At 54.0% G+C, this 26,404-nt stretch overlaps 3 protein-coding genes across 21 annotated transcripts; 2 read left to right on the plus strand and 1 right to left on the minus strand.

The window, feature by feature from the left end:
* The first annotated feature begins 1,590 nt into the window (after positions 1-1,590).
* AGPAT1 (1-acylglycerol-3-phosphate O-acyltransferase 1) lies at positions 1,591-8,947 on the plus strand. Of its 3 annotated transcripts, none has more exons than XM_046004276.1 (7): positions 1,591-1,878; positions 5,681-5,889; positions 6,113-6,246; positions 6,540-6,715; positions 6,878-6,973; positions 7,097-7,169; positions 7,699-8,947. In XM_046004276.1, exons 2-7 carry the CDS (start codon positions 5,690-5,692, stop codon positions 7,881-7,883), a joined length of 864 nt encoding a protein of 287 aa, XP_045860232.1. In that variant the 5' UTR covers positions 1,591-1,878; positions 5,681-5,689; the 3' UTR covers positions 7,884-8,947. The 3 variants fall into 3 exon arrangements, with proteins under 3 accessions (XP_045860232.1, XP_045860234.1, XP_045860233.1); XM_046004278.1 differs by lacking the exon at positions 1,591-1,878 and adding an exon at positions 4,358-4,603; XM_046004277.1 differs by lacking the exon at positions 1,591-1,878 and adding an exon at positions 4,684-4,952.
* PPT2 (palmitoyl-protein thioesterase 2) lies at positions 8,211-22,708 on the minus strand. 17 transcript variants are annotated; one of them, XM_046004260.1, is made up of 11 exons: positions 16,612-16,695; positions 16,408-16,492; positions 13,588-13,642; positions 10,959-11,087; positions 10,586-10,708; positions 10,373-10,485; positions 10,183-10,278; positions 9,910-10,080; positions 9,755-9,834; positions 9,513-9,666; positions 8,211-9,255 (listed from the first exon to the last, which is right to left on the minus strand). In XM_046004260.1, exons 2-11 carry the CDS (start codon positions 16,436-16,438, stop codon positions 9,179-9,181), a joined length of 1,029 nt encoding a protein of 342 aa, XP_045860216.1. In that variant the 5' UTR covers positions 16,439-16,492; positions 16,612-16,695; the 3' UTR covers positions 8,211-9,178. The 17 variants fall into 17 exon arrangements, 15 of the variants coding, with proteins under 15 accessions (XP_045860216.1, XP_045860213.1, XP_045860214.1 ...); XM_046004257.1 differs by having other exon boundaries at positions 8,211-9,666; XR_006818255.1 differs by lacking the exons at positions 8,211-9,255; positions 9,513-9,666; positions 9,755-9,834; ... (1 more) ...; positions 10,183-10,278; positions 10,373-10,485 and adding exons at positions 17,221-17,328; positions 17,418-17,513; positions 17,973-18,126; positions 18,381-18,574; positions 19,500-19,619.
* PRRT1 (proline rich transmembrane protein 1) lies at positions 20,844-24,931 on the plus strand. The gene is made up of 4 exons (XM_046004275.1): positions 20,844-21,387; positions 22,297-22,835; positions 23,512-23,697; positions 23,839-24,931. Exons 1-4 carry the CDS (start codon positions 21,369-21,371, stop codon positions 24,013-24,015), a joined length of 921 nt encoding a protein of 306 aa, XP_045860231.1. The 5' UTR covers positions 20,844-21,368; the 3' UTR covers positions 24,016-24,931.
* Positions 24,932-26,404: the final 1,473 nt, after the last annotated feature.

A 26,404-nucleotide genomic window follows, 5' to 3' on the forward strand; every position in this document is an offset into this window, starting at 1 on the left:
GAGCATCGATCTGGGGCGCTGGTGTTAACCTATCTCCCTCGGCTGGAGGACTCAGCCTGCTCCTCCTTAGGTGATTTGCAGAACAGAACTAAAGGTCCACACCTTTCTAATGTGACACAGTATGACAGAGTTGATCGCGACTCCTTTTTAAATCTTAAAAGCAGATAAAGGTCTAGCTCCACCCCTTTGCGAGTAGGGGCCGAAAGGGCGAAGCCCGCCCCTTTTTAGGCGACCCGCGGCCGAGTGGGGTTAGGCCCGCCCCTTCCGTCCTGTAATGTGTCCCGCAGAACTGGGGTCTTCCTCCTGGGTTGGAACCCCGGAACTTGGGCCAGGCAGAACTTGGGCTTTTTGTACGAGTTTGGGCCTTTTCTGCAGTCAGTAGCCCTCACTGTGGCCCAAGGAGCGGAACTAGATAACAGTCCTCCCACTACCAGTGCTTTTTACATCCTCTACCTCAGGGTGTGTACACTCAAGCAGGGCGAAGCTGTGTCTGGCAAAGGGGACACAGGCTGAGGGCAGTTCCACACCCAGATACGAGGTCCCACGTGACTCAAGTGAGGCAAGGTGAGAGGCTGGGAGTTGCCTAGAGGAGGGGCGGGAGGTGAAGGTACAGGATGCTTGTATAGGTTTAGGAGAAGAGTTACTGAGAAAGAGGTGGAAACCAAGGAGAGGAGTGATGGAATGAATGATCCTGGTAAAGGGATAATGGAAGTGTGGGGAAGAAGAGATCAGGGGCTGAAGAGGGAAGAGTTACAGGACTACACAATTAAGGAGGCATGCTCCTCCCAGAGTAATCTAGCGTTCTCATTTTTTTTTTTAAACAACCTAATGCCCAGTTTCTACTGGAAAAGATGCGCCCAGATTATATGTTGGGGAGAGGGGCTGTCTCAGCTTCAGTGACTAAGGAGACCGATAGGAAGGAACTAGAAAAGCAAAAGTATTGCGGCTAAATAAAGAGCGTGGGAGACAGGGGCAGGGAGAGGGCCTGAGAGTATCCCTTCTCTTTAAAGACCTGAGAGAGGGTTGAAGGAGGGAGCTGGACTGAGGGGAGATGGGAGACGGGGGGAGGAGGGCAAAAGTCAACGAGACCAGCCAGAGGAGGGCCAGGGAGATGGAGCCCTGGAGAGAAGACGACGGGTGGAGAACTCAGTGACTGGCATATAGTAGGTGCTTGAAAATACCTGGAGTTGAATGCGGGGACAAGAAAGAGGTTTTTGGAGAACAGTTGGAGTTGGAATAAACAGCGGATAAGGTAGTTAAGGAGAATGAAAGAAACCAAGTGAAATTTCCAGGAAGAGGAGAGCTGATGACGAAGGAATGGGCCAAAGAAGGAATACAGCACCAAGGGACACACAAGCCATATGTGCTGAAAGGGAGTTGGAGGGAAAAAAGATGCAGCTGGAGCCAGAAAGAGAAGGCCAGAGACGGAGGCCGAGCCCAGCCGAGCTCTCACGGGGCGGAGCTACCAAGAGGAGACTGGTCGATGCGGGGAGGAGATGCCTGGGTCCCTGGGAGGCGATTGGCAAAACGGGCCGCCCATCACCGCCCCCTACTTCCTGGCCAGCCCCGGAAACCAGCAGGCGTTGGGGAGGGGTGGGGGGGGATAGCGGCAACAGCAGCCCCAGCCCTCAGAGAGACAGCAGGAAGGGAGGGAGGGAGGGAGCTGGGGGGACAACCCCCCCCACCATTCCTACCGCAATGGGCCCAGCCTCCCACTCTCACCTCCCCTCCATCGGCCGGGGCTAGGACACCCCCAAATCCTGTGGCCCCCTTGGCACCGACACCCCGACCGAGGCAGAGACACAGCCACCCGCCACCACCGCTGCCGCAGCCTGGCTGGGGAGGGGGCCAGCCCCCCGGGCCCCCCACCCCACTGAGGTGGGGGCGGGAAAGGGATGGGAGGAAGTGGGAGGAGGGTGCTGAGAGGGACTTGGAGGAGGGGATGGGGGAGAGATTGGGTCTGGGAGGCGGACTGGGGAGAGGGTTGCTGGGGAAAGGAGAGGGGCCCTGAGAGGGAGGAGACCCGGTGACCCTGTGAATCTGGGTTGGGGGTGTGGATAGAGAGTCCTGAAGAGGGAATTCCTGACACCTTCCCCAATTCCTTTTCCTGCCCTTTGGTCCCACGTGACTCTTAGGGGGCTGTGGCCGGGAGAAGGCGGTTTATTGCCCTCCTTCCCCCAGCAGAATTTGCTTCCTAGGAATGCCCTCAGACACCTCTGTTTCCATCTAGGCACAGGACTTTCTCAGTGGCCATCCACACTGGGCTAGATCTTTACTGACACACAGATGCTTTGTGGGGGGCCATGTTTTCTACATTGAGTATGTGCCTTTGACATGTTTAATGGCTTATGTGCGGCTAGCTTCTCACTATGCTATCCATGGTTTGTGGAGAAACGATGTGTTATTTTCTATCAGAATTGCCCATTCTCTTCTCTTATGTCCATGTCTCATGTCCAGTCTTGACATTGTTCAGGTGTGTGAGTTTTTATATATTGCATCCATTATGTGGTTTCATGTTTCTTGCACATTTTATGCTTTTGCATGTTTACTTCTGCATGTAAAGATCAAGCCTTGTTTTGGTTCATATCTCGTGTATTATGTCCATGATGCTATCGTATGCAATAGTCCTCACATGTGGGATCCTGTGGTTTAGTTGACTAGGGTGCACTCCTGTTGTGATCGGGTTGACCTGTTTGCTGCATGTGTTTTCCTAGTCAGAGTACACACGACATCTGTGCATGATCCTTTACGTATTTATCATATTTACGCTGATGTGACATGTCCACAGCATCTGTGCTTCTGGTTATACATAGTACATAAATTTCATAATTTTATTGGCAGTATATTTTTGTGAGTCATATATATGCACATTAACCCATTTGGCACTCCGTGATGCTTATTAATCCTTGGACATTTCTGCTCCGGAGAGGGTCACTTGATGTCATGTATTAGAGAAAATGGCGACAGGCCTACATGTCCCCAGAAAACCATCCCCAAATGCCTTACCTTGCTGACCTTCCTGGCCTGTGTCTCTTCACATACATTCTCTCTCCAGTGGCTATGGACAGCCTGTCTTCATGGAGCTCAGTGCATCCTACGGGGTCAGCCCTGCCGTGCACATTATCTGTTCCCCACTCTTTTTGCACAGTTGACATCTTTTTGATGACAGCAGCATCTCTCCCCTGTGGCATGTTAATCCTCATGCTGTATGTTTCTCTTCTGTATGAGATGGGATGCGCCATCTTGATTGTTGGTACTTTCCCTTCAATGTGATGGTATATTGTATGTGCATATTTCAGAGTAGGTTACGGTTAGGCTTCTTATGTTCATTGTTTTCTTGGTGACTTACATTTTCACAGTTAATAGTTCTCAAGAGTGTAGCTATCTGATTCTTGATCATCTCTGTCATTAATTATGGCTGTGTGGGTATGCACTCAGCCTTATAATCTGTTCCGCAGATGTTTATTGTTTATCTTATCTTTATGTTTATTGTTTATCTCTCTGCCTCCTTCTGTCCCGGGTATTGGGAGTGCCTACCCGCAAGCTGCTTACAGACTGTGAAAGGAACAGAAATGCCAGTGAGCAGTTACATACACAGTGGTGTCAAAATCAGTGGTTCTCAGACGTGTGTGCACACCAGACTCACTTGGAGGGCTTGTTAAAATACAGATTGTTGGGCCCAAGGCCCAGAATTTCTGATTCGGGAGATCTGGGAAGAGGTCCAAAAATACGCATCTCTACACTTTGAGATCCAGTGATCAAGATAAAAGTGTAATGAAAACTTAGGCCAGGTGGGGTTCAAGAAGGCTTCCAAAGTGTGATGCTGAGCTGTGTGAGGCAAGTGAAGAGGCGGAAGGGCATTCCAGCCAAGGGAACAGCCTGTTCACAGCACAGAAGCATGAAGGATTGTGGTGTGGAGCTGGAGTGAAAAGCTTTTGTGGGGGTGTGGCCAAAGATGGAAAGAGAAGTCAACTTGCCTAAAGGACCTATAAACAAGACAGGGAAATGCTCAGATTTGTGTCACAGGAGGATCTCTGATTGCCATGTGGATGACGAATTGGAAAAGCAGAGTTAGGATCCCGTTGCAAATACTCCACGGGAGAAATGCTGGTCCAGACTTAACAGGGGCAGTGGGATAGAACAGCTCAAAGCCTACAGCTGTAGAGTTGGCAGATTTTCCTGTTTCTCTAGGGCCTATTAGCCTTCACTGATTGGCAATGGACTTACCTTTGAACATAGACCTTCTTGTCATTGGAAGGGAGTGCCTGTAGTCTTGCTGGGAGTGACAGGTAACACCATTTCGTGATTTCTGACCCTGCCCCCAACAGTGGGGCAGAGTGGAGGAAGGAGGAAGAGCCTAGAAGGCAGGTTCTGTGTGCCTGCCTACACCTCTTCCTCCTGAACTCTGTCCTCTCCCAGAGAAGGTGATATGATGTGTCTTTTACTCTCTGCCCTCCTTTTTTTTCCCCCACTTGGCCAGGCCTTAAATATTATATCTGCCTGACCAGGTTGCCTGCAGTGTCCCAGGAAGAGGGGGGAAGGGGGCAGAAGCATTTGTTTGCCTGACTGTGGAGGGAGGATTGATAGATGGTAGCTACTCCTAGTATGTCCATGGGTTTATCTGGGAATGGGAAGGGGGGATGGGGATGGCTGCCTTAGCGGAGAGGGGATTTTCTAGTTATGCATTTACTACATTCCTTCATCTGTTACTGGGCGTGACTTGAAGTTAGCCTTCTGGTGTGAGCGGGTCAGTCTTTGTGTTTGCATTAGTGACAGAGCCTTTATGCTTGCCAGTGCGCTCTTGAGAATGTCTGTGGGTGTTTTGTCCCTTAACCGTATCTGCTGTGTGTACACCTATGTGTGTACATACGAGCAGCAGCATAACTGTGTTGGGAATACAAGCTGCTTGGATTTAAACTAGGAAGTGCTTCTTAGGAGCTGTATCATCTCAGGTAAGTTATTTAACCTCTCCTATAAAATGTAAATTGTGTGGTTCATATTTAAGGGTTTAACGTAGTCTGTAGTTCAGCGCTAATCCAACAGAGAAATACAATGCAAGCCACATGTAATTTTTAATTTTATGGTAGATACATGAAGAAAGGGAAAAAGTAACAAGGTGGATTTAATTTTAATAGTATGTTCTATTGAACCCAGTATTCTGAAAGGTTAAAATTTCAAAGTGTAATCACTACAAAAGATTATTATGGGATATTTTACATTCTGATTTTTATTCAAAGTCTTTGAAATCTAATGTATATTTTACACTTCCAGCACATCTCAGTTCAAACGAGGCCATTTCAAGCGCTCAGCAGCCATATGTGGCTGGTGGCTACCTTATCAGTTAGTCCTAAAACCTTACCAACTACAGATGTTAGTTATTGCTGTTATTAATGTCCTCTTATCATATATCTGAGTTGTGGATGTCCGTGTCTCATGTCTCTTGTCCTTGTGAATATTTCTGGAGCCTTCCAGGAGAGGGATGGGAGAGCAGTCTTGAACTCCTGTCCTCCCCACCCCCATTGTAGAGCAGCTTCCCTGGGCAGGTTTTGATTGGAGCCCTGACCCCATCCTATGTCTCTGGCCTTTGTCCTCATAGCTCCCCAAACCCTGCCTTCTGTGCCCTACACGCCCCACTCCCCTCCAGGACCAGGCCCACTGTCCCTTGCCCTGTCCCCTGCAGGTGGCCAGAATGGAGCTGTGGCCAGGGGTATGGACTGTGCTGCTGCTGCTGCTCCTGCTGCTGTTCTTCCTGCTGCCCGCCCTGTGGTTCTGCAGCCCCAGTGCCAAATACTTCTTCAAGATGGCCTTCTACAATGGCTGGATCCTCTTCCTGGCTGTGCTCGCCATCCCTGTGTGTGCTGTGCGAGGACGCAACGTCGAGAACATGAAGTGAGGGCCAGGGGATTTGGGGTGATGAGAGAACCTAAGAGTCAGAAGTTAGCAGTGGATGGGGAGGATGTTGGGTGTATAGGGAAAGCAGAGAGCGCCCAGGGACAGGGAAGGGGAGAAGACTGCAAAGATGCCCTGAAAGACAGTGGGTGGGATGGGGGAACTGAGGCATGCAGACGGGTATCAGTGGTTCCTACTAGAACCCCTTGCCATGACCCCACAGGATCTTGCGCCTGATGCTGCTCCACATCAAATACCTGTATGGGATCCGAGTGGAGGTGCGTGGGGCTCACCACTTCCCTCCCTCACAGCCCTACGTCGTGGTCTCCAACCACCAGAGCTCACTCGACCTGCTTGGTGAGATCCTTCTCAGGGCACACCTCCCCCAGCCATGCCCTTCTTCCTTCCCCAGAATCTCCTCCTCTAGGGGTCCTCACCTCCCCTGCATCTGAACTTTGCCCCCTGACTACCTTCTCCCCTTCCCCGTACAAACAGGCTAATATATGTTTAATCACCTCTTCCTCCACTCAGGTCTTCCTGGCCCCTCCCCTCAGCCTCCTTTTCCCTTTATCTCCAGTCCTTAGTAGCTGAGACCTGCTTTCCATGACACTTTGCCTCCTTTGGCCTTCACCCTTCACCTTTTGCCATAGGGATGATGGAGGTACTGCCAGGCCGCTGTGTGCCCATTGCCAAGCGTGAGCTGCTGTGGGCTGGCTCTGCTGGGCTGGCATGCTGGCTGGCAGGCGTCATCTTCATTGACCGGAAGCGCACAGGGGATGCCATCAGTGTCATGTCTGAAGTCGCCCAGACCCTGCTCACCCAGGATGTGAGTCCCCCTGTGGAAAAGGAGGGCCGGGGGCATTGTGGAGCAGAGCAGTTGTAAATAAGCTGAGACGCAGGGCCAGGGGGCCTCAGAGGTCCCATTACAGGGTCACAACCATATTCTGACCCCTCTTTGTATGTCTTCTTGACCCTCTATCTTCCCCAGGTGCGGGTCTGGGTCTTTCCTGAGGGCACAAGAAACCACAATGGCTCCATGCTGCCCTTCAAACGTGGCGCCTTCCACCTTGCAGTACAAGCCCAGGTAATTACTACTTGCCCTTCTGCTATGGAGCCCCCAGCTTCCACCATCCCTTTCTTTCTTGGTAGAGGCTTGTCATGGGGCCTTGAAAGGAACTGTGGGCTGTCTGCTTTTCCCTTTCCCCAGGTTCCCATTGTCCCCATAGTCATGTCCTCCTATCAAGACTTCTATTGCAAGAAGGAGCGCCGCTTCACTTCGGGTGAGGGCCCTGAGTAGACCTGGGGCTGGGGGTGGCCAGAAAGGCCATGGATGAGAGAGGCTAGAAGGATGTCCCCACCAGGGAGGAAGATGGGTTGGTGTCAGAACTGAGATGTCCAAAGGATCATCCAGTGTGACCACACATCAACCAATAAATATTTATTAAGCACCCACCATACCCTGCTATGTGGGTAACGCTTGGTCCCTCCAAGAGGGACTGTTACTGTCCAGTGGGAGAAATAGGTCTGTGTGTGCAAGGCTGTAATAACACTTGGCAGTAAAGGCTAAACTGAGACAGTGGGGGCTGAAAGGGTGCTGTTGAGGTGTCTGGACCCCGGGGGGTGGAGAAGGCTTTGTGCAGGAGGGTCTCAGAGCACGAAGTAGCTGGCAAGCAGAGGGGCAGTTGTCCAGGGTAGGGAGAACTAAACTGAAAAGTTGGGGAGGGAGTAGCAGGAGAGCTCAGAAACTGTGCCCCACCTGTGGGCAAAGGCCTAGGTAGACAGGCCATGATGGTGCTCACCCCCTCCCAGGGCGATGTCAGGTACGGGTGCTGCCCCCAGTGCCCACAGAAGGGCTGACACCAGATGACGTCCCAGCTCTGGCTGACAGAGTCCGACACTCCATGCTCACCGTTTTCCGGGAAATCTCCACTGATGGCCAGGGCGGTGGTGACTATCTGAAGAAGTCTGGAGGGGTGGGCGAGGCCCGGCTCTGAACTCCCCTCCCATCTACCCCCACCTTCCTCCCACACCTACCAGCCCAGTGAGCCCTGAAGCAGGGCCAAGCCCTCTTCCTTGTTTCTCCTCTCCCCACTGTTCCCCTCTTTGGAATCTTCAACTTTTGAAGTGAATGTGGACACAGCACCACTCCTTGCCCCTTCCCAGCTCCCACCTCCCATAGACTCTCTTGCCTTGGTGCAATCTCCACTCTGACCCCCCACCCACCTCCTGTGCCATTTTGTGTGTGGGACGGTTGCCTCCCCCTCATCTCCAGTGGCTCACCTACACGAGGGTGGGAACACGCATCCTTTCCCCAGTGGACATTTTTCCTTTGTGATCTTCTCTCCCTCTCTACCCCACATTGGCCAGTGGACTCATCCATTCCATGGAACAATACCCTCCCACAAGTCCACGGATTCAGTGGACTTCTCCATTTGTGTGGACTCCTCACACTCCACACTGTGGCTGGAAGCAATGCCTGGAACATTCCTGGCTTATCCTGGGAACACTCTTCAACACCCTCACACTCTCTCCCATGGAGCCTCCTATCAGTGGAGGCTGGACTCTTCTCACACAGAGGCCTCATCCTGCCCATATCCAGGTGCCCAGGGGTGAGCCTACTCCTAGATGCCAGTTTGGTCTCCACATTTCTGCTTCCCCCGGCCCTGTGGTACGGTTCTTCAGTGGTCCTGGCCCCAATCCAGTCCCCTGCAGCCCTGCTGTACCATTCTAACCACATACAAGGGAAGAGGCAGACATCAGGTGCTGCATTCACTTCTGCTCCCTGGGGAGTTGGGGAAAGGAACTGAACCCTGGCTGGAGGGGCTGGGAGGGCTTTTAATTTATTTCTCTTTCTTTTGAGGCTTCCCCTCTCTGAGCCAGTTTTCATTTCCTCCCTGTGGCATTAACCACTCCCACCCCAGACCTGTGCCCACAAACTGGGGAGGTGGGCTGGGAGCAAAAGGAGAGGGCGGGACCCAGTTTTGCGTGGTTGGATTTTATTAATTATCTGGATAACAGCAAGAAACCGAGAATAAAGACTGAGAGAGAGAGAGAGAGAGATCTGGGCACTTTCTGGCTGCATTTGTGAAGGCATTAAAGTGGTTCTCACCCAAGCAACCTTACCCCAGCCAGAAGACTCGGGTGGGCCCAAGGCATCCATTATTCCCCACTTCCTCAGCTCTGGAAGTTTCCATCACTCCCTGCTCCTTAGTGGCAGATAATCTTATCTTATCTGCACCACCACCACCTGGCCATCCCAGGTAATTAGTGGGGCCCGTTTCTGTATAAATTAGGGGGCCCGGGCTCTGGAGAGGTTCCTTTTCCGCCGATTGAGGCCTGGGCCCAGGCTGTTGTCCTCACAGGAGCCTGGTGAATGACAGGGAAGCAAGCAGACACATTGGCTGCAGACTTCTGGGGCTGCCAGGGCACTGGAGAGACTCTCACCCAACAATAAGTCATTTGGGGACAGGGTACCAGAAAGGGTAAAGTATGGCTATCTAGGGACAGTGTGGGGAGACTTAAGTGTTGGGGAAGGGCTTGGGGAAAAGAGAAAGGTGTCTGGGACAGCTGGGGGCAGCTACTGGGTGATGGGGGTTCAAGCAGAGAGGGGCAGGAGGACTCACAGGCACCCAGCCTCTCCTCCAGCAGCAGCACCTGGTCACTCAGAGACTCTATCCTGTCACTGTGGCCCCATAGCTCTGCCACCTTTTCCGGCTGTAGCTCTTCAGGGGGCATCGGCAGCACAGCCCGGACCCAGGCCCCAGCCTGACCAGCCCACTGCAAAGGAAGGGACACCTCAAGTGTTGGGGGCGGGGCGGGGTGGGGCGCACCCTGCTGGGAGGGCCTGGCCCACACCGCCACTCACCTGCTCCAGCCGCTCCAGGCGCCCTCGCAGCTCCCAAATCTCCTGCCTCAAGTCACGCTTGTCATGTTCAGCTTCCCGAACTGAAAATAAACAGTGTCATCTACAGCCCAGTTGAGCCTGGGCCCTTGCTGCCACCTATACTCCTACTCACTCACCCGCCACGCTGAGGATGCTGGCACCGGTTGGCGGCTCCAGGACACCCTCTGCGCAAGTGCGCTGGTCCTGGCCCAGCACCAGACCTTGGGGACAGCCGCAGGTGAAACTGCCTGCTGTGTTGACACAGTGGTGCGAGCAGAGGGTGACGCCAGTCCTACATTCATCCACGTCTAGTTAAGGGAAAGAGAGGGCTAAAGGGTGGGGGCAAGCTGGCGCCTTGAGGGTGGTGAGGTCCTGACACTGGGGGGGGGCCGGGGGGAGGGACCACTCACCCACGTGACAGTGCTTCCCACCCCAGCCTGGGGCGCACTCGCACTGCTCTGGCCTGACGCAGATGCCTTGGTTCAGACAGGGCTTGGCGCAGATGGCTGTGGGTGCAGAAGGGCGGTTCAAAACAGGACAGCCCGCCTCTCCAGCCCCCCAGCTCACTCTGTCCCCAGGCCTAGGAATACCCAGTCTCACCTTCATCACAGGTGAGCGCCCCCGGATGTCGCTTCTTCCAGCCCTGGCAGCACACAACGTGGGTCTGCTGCACCTCTCTCCTCACCTCCCTCCACGCCACTTGGTATATGGTCCTAGAACACGGGCCTGGCTCTGAACATTGGTTTATGGGCTTTGGTCTGGGTTCCTGAAGTTCCTGAAAGACCGGCAGGGTCCAGGCTCCCCAGCCCTCACCTGTAGGTGCTGCAGATGCGCCGTCCATTGCACACAGTCAGGTAGGGCTTATACACTGGCTGGCTGTAGGACTCGTTGTAGTGGAAGGGGACCAGCAGCATCTGCTTGGAGCAGACCCCCTGACTTCACCCAGGCCAGGGAAGGTGAGAGATACTGAGTGGACCAGGCCCTAGGGACCAGGAAACCCACTCCCCTCAAGGCTCCACTGAGGCCCCGCCCTCCCTCTAGAGGACAGCCTCACCTCCCACCCACCCCCATTCTAAACTTCATTGTTTTGCCTCCTGTTGAAGTGTTGAACCACCCCCCGGTTGAAGTGCCAATCGCAGCAGGTTTGCTGAAGACCTCACACCTGCCCTGTGCCCTCTGTCATCACCTCTCTTTGAGGGATCCGCCCTTGGCCCCCTGGGCTGACATCAGTAGCAGGAGGAATGACAGTCCACCGAAGACAGTGTACAGCTCATTCCTGGACTCCATGGTTCTCCTTGACTCCAAACTCTGCAGGCTGCGGGCCAAGAAGAGGTTAATGGAGGCACTTTCCCTCTCCTATAAGCACTCCAGCTCCAGCCCCTCCGAGAGCAGACTGTGGGCGCCCTCTAAGGGAGTCAGCAAGTCCATCTGTACATACTTGCACTAGCCACAGGACTGTCACTTTTAACATGACCCCTTTGTTCAGCACACCTGGTCCCTGCAGCATCATGCAAGGGCACACCCCGACACACTCCCTCCCCCCCCATCTACACTACAGTTAACTCTCCCTGAGGACCCTCCTATCTGTAACAGGCCCTCTTGTACATTTTTTCTGTCTTCGAAGCCTCAGAGAGGCACCATTACATCCTCTCACACTGCACCCAAAACCATGCACCTAGAAATTGTACCTTAAATACATCCCTACTACCTCCCACACCAACACCCCTCACACAACTCTCCCCAACTCACACTCATTCTAAGACTATTTCCCATTACGGTCTCCCCACCTGTCTTTCCCACTCTCCGGGAGACTTCAAGCAGACCAGCCTCAGCAGCAGCAGCTCAGACTGGTGGGCGGGTTAGGCAGGCTGGGAAGGAGAGGAGGGGCCAGGCCAGACAGAATCCTCCCCTTCTTGCCCCCTCCCACAAGCCTTCAGAGTTCCTGCTTGATCTGCTCAGTGGTGTCCAAGTCCCAGTACCCTCACCACCACCCCAGCAAAGGGACCCCTAGAAGTAAATTTTCCAACCCTCTGAGACCTTATATCTGGACTTCCCAAATCAGCAGAGGGTACTGGCTCTGTACCACCACCAGTACCTCTGGTCCTTGCCACATCCTTCAACCCAACACAGACTTGGGGAGAACTGGGGGGCAGGGAGAGAGAACTGGCAGAGAAAAGCAGGGTCAGGTCATGGGAGAAGAGGCAAGAACAGCTGAAGAAAGAAAGGAGGGCAAGTCATTACAAAAGGCCAAGGTGGGGGGTGGACAGCCCAGGGCACTAAGGGGAAATTGCCCCCGGTTTCTTGATGACATTTGTTAGCACGGGGGGGGGGGGGGGGGGGGGCAGGGTTGAGTCAGCCACCGCCCCCCATGCAAGACTACACAGGGCCCTATTGTCTGCACCAAAATTCCTTCTTTCAAGGAAGAGGAGGCTCATTGTCCAGCCCCTCACCCAACTGTGGCCTACAAAGGTCGAAAAGGGGCGCCAACGAATGCCCACCCTGACCCTTAGCCCCCTTGTCTAGCCTGGGGGTGGCAGGCGCATTCCACCCATGAGGCTGGGGCACAAACCACTGGAGCTCTGGGCTCAGCCCCCCAAGCTTAGGCTGGGACAGGAAGAGAATTGTCCTCTGCAGGAAAGAACCCACAGAGAATCAGGAACCCACACAGAATGGGCATTTAGAGAGCGGAAACACCAAGGGGGTCCCACCCCAGACCAGGCATCCGGGCACCCAGACCTCAGGCTCTCCATCCCCACCCTCCTTGGGGAGCCAGGTCCCCCTTACCTGGAAATGAGCCAAGCCACGCTGAGGAAATGGAACTTTATTTCCATTAATACAGGGTTAACACCCATTCAATGGTAGCTAAAAGAGGGGCTGGGGCCTCAAAGAAACTAGGCTCCCAGGGGGTACCCCAACACTGAACATAGGGACTGGGGGATCCCCAAACCTGAGATGGGCCTCACAGGCCATAGATATTCCCCAACACTGACATTTCAAGAACGGAACTGTCCCCATAGGGGAGCCTCAGAACCCCACTCTCATGCGTAGTCCTTCCTGGGAGTTGGGAGAGCTGAGGAAAAGGGAACATGGGGAGTAGAGAAGCTAAAAATGACCTGAGTGGCCTAGAAGGAGACCCCTGTAGCGGGCAGGGGCTGGGTTCTCCTTCCATAACAGCCAGAGACGGAGGGTCGACAGCGGCAGCAGCAACAGCAGGAGCAGCCACAAGTTAAAAACCTGGTTTCTCTCTTCCCAACCTTGGGCTTGGGAGGCTGAAAGAGCACGGTGCAAACCCCAGACATGAGCTGGGGGAACACCAGGATTTGTCATGTACAGAGAAGAGGAGGAAGGGGTCGTGGGAGCCCTGGTCAGTGCGGGCAGTGTGGGAACAATGGGGTGGTCCCAGGCACATCAGAGCCTGACATTTGCTTTCCAAGGCCACCGCTTGGTTTCTGGGCTGGGGAGTTCCCGGGGGATCTCTGAGAACATCCTCAGGAGAGCCAGGGTTCAATGCAGGTCTCATAAAGGGTACGGTTGGAGTGCCAGGCCGTGTGGGCGATCCCAGCCATCCGACACCTCACTATGGCTCCCCGGGCCAAGAGTGTCTTCAACCCAAAAGAATCCCGCAGATAAACCTTCAAGGTGGGCAAAGGGTCACAGCAGACAGACAGATGAAGAAACAAAATGAGTTCCTGCTGGTGTCCTGGGTCCCCTCTCCCCACAGGGTGAACCCTTCCGCGCTCAGGGATCAGTGGCAGGGAGGGCTACAGACTGAGGTGGGACAGAGCATGAAGGGAACAGAATCCCAGGGGGCTCACCGGTTGCTCCTCCATCTCCAAGACCGTCTCATTGGCGTCATAGAAACCAAAGAAACTACAAAGAGATTGAGGGTGGGCAGAGGAGAAGGTTATCAGGAGAGCTGGAGAAAATCAAGGTAGGCTAGGGGACTTTGGGAACTCATGGCAGCAAGACACTCAAAATACTTAACTGGGTATCATGTGCCTCACGAGGTGATACACTGAAACTACAGCAAGGTTTCTGCAGAGTCCCATCAAAAATGCGTGACCTGAACCTACTCATGAGGAAAACAGCCGACAAACCCTGAGGGACAGTCTACAAAATGGCTGGACCACACTCCTCAAAAATTTCAATGTCAGAGACAAAGACTGAGGAAGTAATCCAGAAAAAAAGAGACTAAAGAGCCATGCAAGTAAATGCAACTCAGGATCCCAGGATGGATCTTGCAATGAATTTTTTTTTCCCACTATAAGGACAACTGGAAAATTCAATCAGGTTATAGCCTGAATCAGCCTAGCCATGTTAAGTTCCTGACTTTGATCACGGTATTGTGGCTACGTAAGGAATGTCCTGTGCACAGCAAACAGACAGACATACTGCAGGGTTAGGGATAAAGAGACCTTGTGTCTACAACCTACTCTCAAACAGTTCACAAACACACCTATACCCTGTATCTGTAGAGAGAACAGAGGAGGGCAGAAACATGGTAAAATGTTAACATTTAGAAAACCTAAATGAAGAATACATTAAGATTGCTTTTGTAATATTTTGGTAACTTATTAAGTATGCAATTATTCCCAAATATAAAGGATAAAAAGGTCTTAAAATTCTCAGAAGTAGTATTTAATTGGCGTGGGCCATGAATGGTCACTGGCCATGACAAACGAAGGCTAATGGTATTAAGTCCAATAGGCTATGGGAGCAAAGAGAGGCCACTCGCCTGGTTCTAGAGCACCAACAGAGGCTTCCCAGTGAGGACTCTCCCCTAGGGAAGGCTGTTCCCCAGACAAATGAAGAGCAGGAGCCAAGGTACAGAAGTGAGGCCCAGCTGGGTGCTGGGGGGAGCTGGGCTGGAGGCCGAGAGGCCATGCTGACCCAGGCTGGAGGCCAGGAGGCCATGCTGAGCTCGGCTGGAGGCCAGGAGGCCATACATTTCACCAGGTGTAGGAGAGCAGCAGGGGCACACAGACCTGGGTTTGAACTCCAGCTCTGCCGCACACTCCCAAGCGTGTGTGGCTGAGCGTATTATTCTCTTTGTCCCATATAAGAATACTTCCTTTGCAGAGAGGAAGTGAAACCCCATGGTTAAGTCAGATAGCCTGACTTCACAAGTTACTGACTCTATAAGGATTAAATAAGGTTTATTTGAGAAGTACTTGGAATAGTGCCTTAACATATAAAACATGCCATGTAATTGTGAGCTATTACTATCTTCACAGGGTTGTGGAGGTAAAATGAGATAAAACAAATCCCATCCTATGGGAGGCCCATGACTCCTTCACTTAAAACCCTCCAAGGCCTTCCCATCTCACTCAAAATAAAAAATCAAGGGCCACGGTTGGCAAGAGCTGGGGTTGGGGGTGGGGGGAAGCAGGGATGGGGAGTTAATGTTTAATGGCTATGGAGTTACAGTTTGGGGAAAAAAAAGTTTTAGAGATGGATGGTGGTGATGGTTACACAAGAATGTCAATGTGCTTAATGCCACTGAAGTGTACACTTAAAACGGTAACTTTTACGTTATGTATATTTTAGGGGGAAAAAAAAAAACCAAGGCCTGACTGCCCTACAAAGGCTAAACATCCCTGGATCCCTACTACCCCTTTTATCTCTTCTCCTGCCCTCCCCAACTCCCTGCACTCTAACCACACTGGCCTCCTTATTCCTCACACCAGCCCCAGGACCTCTGTAGATGCTACTCCTTTCCCTGAGTCATTCCCCACCCATCCACCACCCACCCCCCACCACCCACCCCCCACCACCCCCACCCCACCCCCGCCAAGATTGTTGCACAGCTCCTTCCTTCACTTCAAGACTTCAAGTTTCTACTCAAATGGCAACTCTTCCAAGACCTGTCTGGCCATCATCTGACACAGGCTCCAGTTATCTTCTAATCCCTTCCCCTGCCTTGTCTTATTACCACCTGACATATATACTTAGCATTTACTATGTCTCCTACACTACCAGATCGTAAGCTACGTAATAGCAGGGACTTCTCTTTCATTTACCCCTGCATCCCAATGGCCCAGAACAGTGCCTGGGCATACATACAGTGCTCAATAAATACCCATTAAGGACTAAAGTTGCTTAGGTGACATTTTAGATCACTCATGATAGTCTGCAACAGAGGCCCATACATAGCACAATGGAATTTTCCTGAGGCACAGGATGGAGGGGACGGGGCTGAAGGCTATTACGGAAGTCCAGGTATGTAAAACAGGTGGGAGGAAACACAGAATGGCATGGAACTATACACATCCTACCAATGACAATTTCCTGGTTTTGATACTGCCCTAGAGTTACATAGGATGCAATCGTTGGGGGAACCAGGTGAAGGATACATACCCAGGACCTCTCTACACTATCTTTGCAGCTTTCTATGAATCTGCAATTATCTGAAAACTAAAAGTTTTTATAAGGCAGGGGTTTAGGGATGTAGAGGAAGCAGAGTCTGGAGGACGTAGCGAATGGCTGGATACAAGGAGTTGAGGGATGATGATTCCCACGTTTTGGTCTCCAGTGACAGGATATGTGGAGGGTGGGGCATACAGGCCCAAGATAAGTATTATTGGGGATTGGGGAATGTCCTTAGCCAATCTTCAGGCCTCACAGTCCCTTATTACCTAGACTGCCAGGGGGTAATAACACCATCATCAGGGCCCCCAATCAGCACCAGACGGCCCACACGAAGAAAGTTCTTCCTCCATGCTGAAGAGTGGGAAGAAAAGAGCTTGTGTCAGTCACAGGGGTCAGACCCTGTTGGAGAGGCAAACATAGGGGGTCAGAGAGGCAGAAAACAGGACCCAGGTGGGAGCCTAGGGTCTCACCGGTGGCATTGGGATGATCTCTTTCCCCATTAATCAGGGCCAGGAAGCTGCTGGCATTGAGATACAAGTCGTCGTGGTGGGGGTCTAGGTACAAAGAGCAGTTAGAAAGACAGTCAGAGAAGCAGGGAAAAGAGGCAAGACCAGAGGCTGGAAGGCCAATCAGGGGACTACAATGATAGACAAGGTGACTACTAAGAGTAGCAATAACAGTAATTGTGAACAAGAGAGCAAACACCTTTATCCAGCACCTAGGATGTCAGGTTCAAAGTGTATTATGTATATTACATGTTAATTTCTTTCATCTTTACAACCCCCTATAGGGTAGATACTATATTATTATTTTACAGATATGGAAAACAGTCACAACCAAATATTTACTATCTGGCCCTTTAGAGAAAAAGTTTACTGACCCCTGCCCCAGACTAACTCTGAAGCAGTAATGTAATACACAGAAAGTGTTCTCAATAGTGCCTAGTCACACAGTTATCTTCAGCATCGCTGAAGTTATCTTCAGCATCGCTGTTGGTTATGGTACAAGGGGGAGCAGCAGACCCTACCCCCCCCAGGATACCCCTCCATGCAGACCCCAGTTTGGCATCCCCTATTCACCGTGCCAGTAGTTGCAGATGGAGAATTCCTGGCCCCAGGGGCTGTAGCAGATCCGGTAGAGGTTAGACCTCATGGAGGTAGGGAAAAGCCACTTCAAATAGTTCGTATCTGGCAAGAGAACAGCAGAGTCCAGTGGCCCCAAACTTCTGTGTCCCCAAAACTCAGGGCCCTCTCTGGAGCCCACCATCCCCACTCACCTCCATACTGTCCCATTTGTGGAGAGGAGAGAGAGATGAAAGAATCCACGTTGTGCTCCTCCATGACGGAGAGCAGTGCCCGGCACACCAGGCCCCCTGGAGGCAGAATGCCACATGAGGCTGGGACTTAGGGACAGCCAGGCCAACAGCCTCCCCACATGCCCCCCGCCCCCAGCGTGTCCATAAGAAGACTGAAGCCCAGAGAAAGCAGGCACACCTTGTGGCAAAAAGTTATACATCGTGAAAGTAACAGAGCCGGAATTAGCTGCTAGGTCTCCCAACTCTACCTGTAGGGTGCTTTTTACTCTCCCATTATCCCTTATGTCCAAGAACCACGGGTAATGGCAAAACGGGGCAGCAGCACAGGGAGCCTCCCTCCCACTGAGGACACAGAGATAAGACCCAGGTGCTGCGGGAAGTCAGAAAAGTAGGGCTCATGTACTAGGGCTCTGGCTAGAACAACCAGACTCAGAAAAGCGGACACCAGGAAGTGTCCCTCAGGTAAGGATCAAGCCTCAGATAGGGCTTAGAAGTTGGGAGGGGGCGGGCGCCTACCCTGCGAGTAGCAGATGAGATGCACCCCTTCAGGGGCCTCTGCCATGATGGGGGCCACAGCCTCTCCGAACCCTTGCACCTGTTCCCACAAGGGTCGCAAGCTCTCTCTTCCATCGAAGAGATCGAGCACTGTCACCACAGTCCCAGGGTGTGTCTGTGGGAAGGGGGCAATGCTGCAACAGGGGATGGACTATGAAACCCCTCCACACCGCCCCCTGGCCAGCGTCCACATGCCTATGGTGCCCTGCAATGAGAACCGGGGATCTCATCCTCCGACTCTCCCAACGCCAGCACCAGCTCCTCTAGGAACTGAGCAGACCCGGAAGCGCAGCTTTCAGTTCCCCATTCTCCTTCCCCCGTCACTACAGACGCCTCCAGCGCCCCACAACCGAGTGTCCCCTGCCAGACCTCGTTGATGTATTCCAGCAGGTGGCGGAAGCTGTATGAGCTGTCAAAGAGCCCGTGCACCACGATGACCGGTTTGTAGGAAGCGCGATGGGGCGCAGGGGCTGCTGGCAGCAGCAGCGGCGGCAGGAACTGCAACAGGAGCAGGATCCCCGCCGGGGGGAGCCGCAGCCCTCTGAGGCCCAGCATGCTCCCGCCTGAGAAGGGGGCGATGAGGGCCTGTGAGAGAGATGACAACACGCTCTCCCCTCGGAGCAGACGCCCGGCAATCAAGATCCCCCCCGACCGTGCTCACACTAGGTCCAGGTCACAAAATAGCCTACTTTGAACTTACTTCAGGACTGTAGGGAAACACACCCCCCTACACGCACCAACGCACACCCGAAACCCCGCCCCCAACTCAGCCGGTACTCAGTCCCAGGCCCAGGATTCTCCTAATGCATCATGTCAGCCATGCACGACCCTGGCTTTTGCAAGAAAGACCCCTGAGCAGCAGTGCAGGCTCCTGGAGAATGCAAGCTCCCACCTGGCCTAGGTCCGTGAGCCTGGTTCCGCCTGCTGTTTACTTCTCACTAGACTGGAACCCGCGGGGTGGGGGGAAGGGTGTAAGGACAGCGCGCGCCGGGGAATGACGGATGGGAGAGGGGAGGCTGCTAGGGGTCGCGCTTCGCCGTCACGTCCGGGGCTTTCCCTGGCAACCGTGCCGGCGTCCCCTGAAACGCAAGCCCGGACCGGAGGGGCAATGGAACATTCCACTGCATTCCGGGAGCGGGGGAGGAAGCAGGCAGGCCGATCCATTTAGGCCCGTGGGGAGAGGAAGAAGCGGCAAACATATTCTGGGAATCTAGAGAAGGCCGGTCCAGGCCCTGCTGCACCAGCGAGCCGAGGGTCCGATTTCCTGCCTTGATTCGCCCCACTTCCCAATTCAGGCGTCCTGCTCCGCTGCGGAACATGAAGTTCTCCTTCCCCCAGGGTGGGGGTGCGGGAGAGGGCGCTGGGGAATAGACTGGGGAAAGGCAGTCCTCCGCATTTCGACCTACGCCGGATCCGGGCTGAAGCCAGCCCAGGCGGACCCCTCCCCACCCCTACCCGCCAGCCGCCGGCCCCAGGTCAGCGCCTTACAACTCTTCATTATGAAGTGCGTGTAGTGCCCTTGTCTCCAGGGACGCGAAGAGTCCTCGAGGCCCCTTGAGCTAAAAGTGCTGCCTGGCCCAGTTTCTCCCGGCCTACTCTACTCGGCTCCCGGTATACGACCCACCTCCAAGGGGCGGAGGGCCCCTGGGGCAGCGCTGACTCACGCCCGCGTGGTTTCCACCAGACTTTTAACTTGAGGGACCCCCCACAATCTGCCCATGGCTGGGAGCTCTTGTGGGCGGGTTGCGACGCAGACCCTCGCACCGCATCCGGACTTCCGCGCTCCAGGTGTCCCGCACCTCCGCCCGCGACCCCTTCCCGATACCTAGGTGGGCTTTTACTTAGCATTTAAAAGCGTTCCCCTTGAGGAAAAAGGATTTCGAAGCTTGTCTTAGTCCCTCCCTCTAGTCACAAGGTCTTTGCAAGTCTAAAGTTTCTCAATAAAACTGTTGTGTGCCGAGAGGTGTGTGATGTGAGGACGGGGTGGCGGTAGGGGTTTAGGAGCTCAGGCGAACGCGAACGCGAAACCAGAACGACCAGTTCGGGGCCGTGACCTAAATGTCAGGAGCCTGGGACTGGTCCAAGCGAGGGCTTCAGCTCTGTAGCCACGGCTTGGACGCGGAGGGGAGGGACACAGTGGGAGAAGGTGACTGCCGGGGGGGGGGGGGGGGGGGGGGGGGGGGGGGGGGGAATGGGGGGATGGGGAATACTAATCTGAATGTGGAGGCAGGGGAGGGTTAATGATTCCCCCACTGTGCTTTTGCAAAAAGCCCAAGTCCTGTAAATCCCGGTAGACTGCCTACCTTCACCTTCCCTCCCCGTTTAAGCGCTCACAAGATACAATGAAGAAATAAAAGCCTGCAATTACAGCTGTGCTCCAACCTCCCCCTGCCCCCCACCACACACACTCCTGTCGATTCAGGAGGTGGCTTTGCGTCTTGGCAGGGGTGGTGGGTGGGTGGGATCTGAACACCGATGTGCCCAGAAACTCTAAGAAGCCCAATTATCGAAGGGGGAAAGGAAGACCAACACATATTCCCAAAATGGAGTTGCCAGAAATGAGCTGATCCATCCCCTCCTCCCAAAGTGCTGAGCTCCTTCACTCCAGAGAAAAAGGTGTCTCTGCATCCCCCCAGCTTCCTCTCTGTCTGCCAGCACTCACTCCCCCAGCCACAGGCCCAACGGCTGCTGAACCACTGCAGACCCAAACCCCCCACTTTACCTGCAGTTCACCCCAGGCCATAACCCTGGGAACTCTTCAAGCCATCGCAGGTCTCAACTCTGCAGTTCTCTCTCATATACAGTTACGTTTCCTAAAGTGGGGGAAAGTAGAGCTAAGGAATTGGAGGAAGATCCTGAGAACTTGTACAGACTCTGAGGGAAGCTGAGGAGGGGGGCCCCTGACTAGGGTGAAGGAGATCTGGTGGGGACTGGGGTACTGAATCCACTGAGCACCTGCTCACTTCCTCCCACAATATAATCACTACAGCCAGTCTTAGAGGGGAAGACTCTAGAAAGTTCTCCCTCCCTCCTTCCTTCCCTTAGTCCCACCCGCCTTGCCTGGTCTTGCTTGCCTCCCTGTTTCCATGACAACTCCAAGGGAGCCCAAACTGGGGGCTTGAATGCCAGGGTGAGAGGAGGAGAGATGGAGTGAGGGTACCTCGGAAACTCTCCCCCTCCCTCTCCTCGGTCCCTTTAAGCTCCCCCCCCTCCCTGCTCTCCCTCCGCCCCCCGCCGCTGTCTTCATCTCTCCATCTCTGTGCCGCTGCCGGCTGCGCAATCTGCACACTGAGACTCCGACGCCAGCCAGGGACTCCACTCCCGCTACAGGGACCCTGTCCCAGTGAGATCACAGGCATGTCATCGGAAAAGTCAGGTAAAAAAACAACAAAACCTGCCCTTTCCACCATCTCCAGACTCTTCCCCCCCCACCATCCTTGGCCCCAACCCCCTACCTCCCTTACCCCTCCCTGGGTGGGGGGAGTGATTCTGTTTCATTCCCCTTCTGTCCAGCTCTCAATCCCCCATCCCCCTTCTCCTTCTATATCCCTTCTCTTCCTTTCCTCCCTCCAATCTCAGCCTTGTCCCCTTGCCAACAACATGGAAAGGGGACAGGTTGAAAGGGTGAGGGAAGTAGAAGAGTGGCCTAGCATCAGCCAGGTACTGCAGGGACAGCAGCTTTGGGAGTGACAGATGGACAGATGACACTGGCTTGCATGGGGACATCCAATGGAGATATATAAAGATATGATCAGATGGAGGTTGTTAGGGGAGTAAAATCCAGAAGACCCTTCTTTATCTGCCCTAAAAGAGGTACTGGAATTCCCAGAGAGGCTAGGGCACCCCTCCCCAGGGCAAGAAGGCAGAGTGGAATATGTCTTCCTCCATGTGTTTATACAACTGTTGAATTAAGCACATGTTAACACTGTGTTGCATGTCTACACATGTGCACACACAGGACTAGCTCAGATGGGCAAGTCTAAGGCAGCCATAGCTTTGGTGGCAAGTGAAAGCTCTGGGCACATTACTGAAGACAGAGAAGAGTGGAGGAGAGTTGCGACCTCAAAATCAGATTGAAAAAAAGAAGGGGGGGGGGGGAGATGGCCTAGATCCAATCCCTTTCCTGCCCCAAGACCAAGAGATGCCTTCTCACCCATCTCCTCTGTCTCTCCCATTATCTTTCTCTGTCCCTGGCCCTCTGTGTCTCCTCCGTATCTCCTTCCTTATCTCTTCTTTGCCTGTCTTGCCTCTGTCCCATACCCTCTCCTCCGCTCACCACCCCCAGGCCTCTCAGACTCAGTCCCTCACACCTCTCCACCACCCTATAATGCCCCCCAGCCCCCAGCCGAACCCCCCGCCCCACCCCCACAGGCAGCCCCCTCCTCTCACCACCACCACCACCACCACTACCACCAGTCCGGGACTGCCACCCTCCCGCGCTTAGGGGCAGGCGGCCTGGCTTCTTCCGCGGCCACTGGTCAGCGCGGTCCCTCATCTTCCGCCACTCTGCCCCGGCCACCACACCACGCCCCGCCCGGCCCGGCCGCCGGGGCGCCCCCACCCGGCTGCGCTACCTTGCCCCGCATGCCACCCGACCCTTACCTGCAGGAGACTCGCTTCGAGGGCCCACTGCCCCCGCCGCCGCCAGCCGCCGCCGCTCCGCCCCCGCCGGCGCCCTCTCATACCGCCCAGACTCCGGGCTTCGTGGTGCCCACGCACACGGGGGCGGTAGGCACGCTGCCACTGGGGGGCTACGTAGCCCCTGGCTACCCCTTACAGCTGCAGCCTTGCACTGCCTATGTGCCGGTCTACCCGGTGGGCACGGTGAGTACAGGGTGGACAGGGGCCCGGGAGGAAGGGGTGGGGACACATTGCAGGGGGAGGGGGGGCGGGGGCTGGTGGGATAGAGAAACAGGGCCAGGGGACGGGGCAGGTTCCTGGGACAAGGCCTAGAGAGAGGAGGGACTGAGGAAAGCCTTGGGAATGTGTGTGTGTGTGATGTAGGTGGGGGCGGGGGGGGGGGGGCGGTGTCTGGCAGTCAGTTGGGGTCAGAGATCAGGGTCTGGGAAGGGGAACGGAGCACAGAAGTCCAGAGGAGGTTTGAAAGAGGGAAAGGAGAGAGGGAGAGAAGAAATGGAATCCGAGGACCAAGGAGGAGAAGGGAAAAGAAACCTGGAACTGACTGAGTAGGGAAGGCCAGGCAGATATTTGGGGAGAAGAAACAAGGCCTGGAGTGAGCCAGGACAGCACTGGTATGGCCATACCTTAGGAGGAGGGAGTGTGGAGACCGCTAAGAACATAGGGCAATCACAGCAATGAGGAAAAGAGAGGAACCTACAGGAACTTATGGGTGTCATGGAAGGGTAGTGGATAAGTTCTTTTGAGAATCAACGTCCAAGAATGGTGCTTTAAAAGCCACTCTGCCAGACGCAGAATGTTGGTGGGCTGGGAGAGGATGAGAATGACGTCCTGTCCTCTCCCTGCAACCTTCCTTCCACAGCCCTATGCAGGCGGGACCCCAGGGGGAACAGGAGTAACCTCCACGCTCCCTCCACCGCCCCAGGGCCCAGGGTTGGCCCTGCTGGAGCCGAGGCGCCCGCCGCACGACTACATGCCCATCGCGGTGCTGACCACCATCTGCTGCTTCTGGCCTACAGGCATCATCGCCATCTTCAAGGCAGTGCAGGTGGAAGGGGAGTGGAGGGCGGCGTCTGAGAAAGGCGGCCTCACTCGGGTTTTCCTATTCTAACGGAGTGCGGGATGTTCAGGGGAGCATCTCAGAAGGAACAGCAGCTCTGATCCTCTTCCTTCTGCCCTTCCCCCGCAGGTACGCACGGCCTTGGCCCGCGGAGACATGGTGTCTGCAGAGATCGCTTCACGCGAGGCCCGGAACTTCTCCTTCATCTCCCTGGCGGTGGGCATTGCAGCCATGGTGCTCTGTACTATCCTCACCGTAGTCATCATCATCGCCGCGCAGCACCACGAGAACTACTGGGATCCGTAAGGGCTCACCCGGCCCGGCCCCACCCCGCGCCCCTCAACTTCCCAAGCGCGTTCTGCGGCCACGCCGCGAATCCAGTGGGTGCCCCGCACGCACCTGCCTCTGGGGCCACCAAATTTCGATACAACCTAAACTCGGCCTCCACGGAACTTCCCGCCTTGAGGGCATGCTCCGAATCCAGTTCCTCAGGAACCCCGGGAAAAAACCCACCCCCAGAAATGCCACTTCCCGGGATCCCCGCCAGATGCCCGGCCCTCAGTCACTCCAGTCCCCCGCCTCCAAATGCAGCGCCCCAGCCCAGCTCCCTCGGTCTCCGCTCCCCAGCCGGAGACAGGTCCCCAAAGCCCCGCCTCCTCTATAGGCTCCGCCCCGGCTCTGACAAAACCCCGCCTCCAGGTCGGCAGGCTCCGCCTTCTTTTCCGTCCCCGCGGGGTGATTCAGTCCAGTGATTGGGTTGTGGCGCTGGGTCTCCTCCCCCTGCCCCCCCAACGCAGACCGACAGACTCTTCCCCCTTCTCTTGGCGCTGGGGCCTAGCCCGGGGTAGCCACGCCCCCACTCTCTCTCATCTTTTGGTAGTACAGTTTTGTCTCCTCCACCCCGGTCTCTTGCTATTTTCTTGCTAATCCCAGCACCTCTACTTTTGGTATTTTTGGAATGAGATTTGGGAGGTTCCCAGTTTAGGACCTTTCACCCGAGATGACGAAAGTCCCCGTTCTCTGTAAATATTCCCTTCCACCTATCCCAACCAGTGGGCAGCTGGGCAGAAGGTAACCCAGGGTACAGGCTTCCCAACGTCCGGAGGAGCCAGTCTGCTCCCCGCTCCCCTCGGTAGTACCCCCTTGTTCTGATTTGTGTGTGAGTGTGTGTGTGAATTTCTGAAAGAATATTAAAGAGACTAAGTGGATTTATCACCCGCAATTCCGAAGACTGCAGCCTTGCAAAGACCCTCCTCTTTTGTTTGCCCCTTTTACCTCCCCTTAGCTTCCCTTCCAAGGGAAAGAAAGATAAAACTGACAGACAAAAGTGGAACAGGTCTCCAAGACACCGGAAAGGGACAACTATGGGGGCTGGGGGCAGGGGGACGTCTCCTTAGGAATCCCACCAGGGAGCTCTGGTATGAGGTCCATTCTTGGTGGGGATTTCTTTCCCTAGCATACATTTTCCACTTCCTACTAGACTGGGCTTAGGGCTTTGAAGAGAGAGGATTTACAAGTAGACCCAACTATCTATCCCCACAACTCCAGGAAATCAGGAGAACAGGACAGACTATTCTGATGAAGTTGGTCAGGGATCGGGTGACAGGGAAAACATGCCAACTGCCTGCAGCTGTTCCTGCCTTCAGGCCAGAGGGTGGCAAACAGCCTAGGTTGGAGCCCTACATGGTTTGTTGTACCTGTATAGGTGAAGGGAGCAGAGTGCTATGGGAGGTTATCCAATATTATTGACTGGGTGGCTTAAAAGCAGCAGAAATTTATTTCTCACAGTTCTGGAGGCTGCAAGTCTGAGCATAGCATAGTAAGGTGAGAGCCCTCTTCTGAGTTACAGACTTGTCACTGTATCCTTACTTGTTCGAAGGGGCAAGGGAGCGTTATAGGGTTTCTTTTATAAGAACACTAATCCTGTTCCTGAAAGTGCCACCCTCTTGATCCAAGCACCTCCCAAAGACCCCACCTCCTAATACCATCAACTTGTGCAGTGGGATTTCAACACACAAGTTTTGGAGGGACCACAAACATTCAAATCAGAGCAGAGCCCCAGGGAGGAGGTCACTAGGCTCTCAAAGTTCAGCTGGATGTAGTTGCCCTCTCCCACCCTGAAGTCAACCAGGAGGCCTCTGGTGGGGGTGGGGCAGCGCATAAGCAGTGGACTTGATATCTTCAGCTGTACACCTGCAGGCCAGAGTTCTATACTGAATTCGTGCATTCATACAAAGTGCGTCTGCAGGATGCCACAAGACATCTGCTAAAACAACGGATGTGAACACTGACCTCACGGGGTTTATGATCTAGAAGGAAAGCCATGTGCTGAGACAGGAGACACGGGAGGAGGATGGGACGGAGTATGGAAGTCTTGGGCTCTCCTTTGGACTTTTTAGATTTTATATGTTTTGCTCACCAAACAGCTTGAAAAAAGAATTCTCATTTGCACATTGTTTCCACTTCCTCACCACCTACTCACTACCCCCCCCTTAAATAAGTATAGTCAGGGATGTGTCTCTGTCTCTCTTTCAAACCCACTATTTCTTAACCCTTTTTAAAAAAAATTTTAAAGCTTTAAAATATGTTCCCATTCCCTACTCTACTCAAACTGCTCTCTCATATGTACCCAGTGACCAGAAATTATCAGGAACCCAAATCAGTGGTATTTGCCTAGTATATGCACACTGCCTCT

This window comes from Meles meles, chromosome 5 (assembly GCF_922984935.1).
Source record: "Meles meles chromosome 5, mMelMel3.1 paternal haplotype, whole genome shotgun sequence".
Taxonomy (NCBI): domain Eukaryota; kingdom Metazoa; phylum Chordata; class Mammalia; order Carnivora; family Mustelidae; genus Meles; species Meles meles.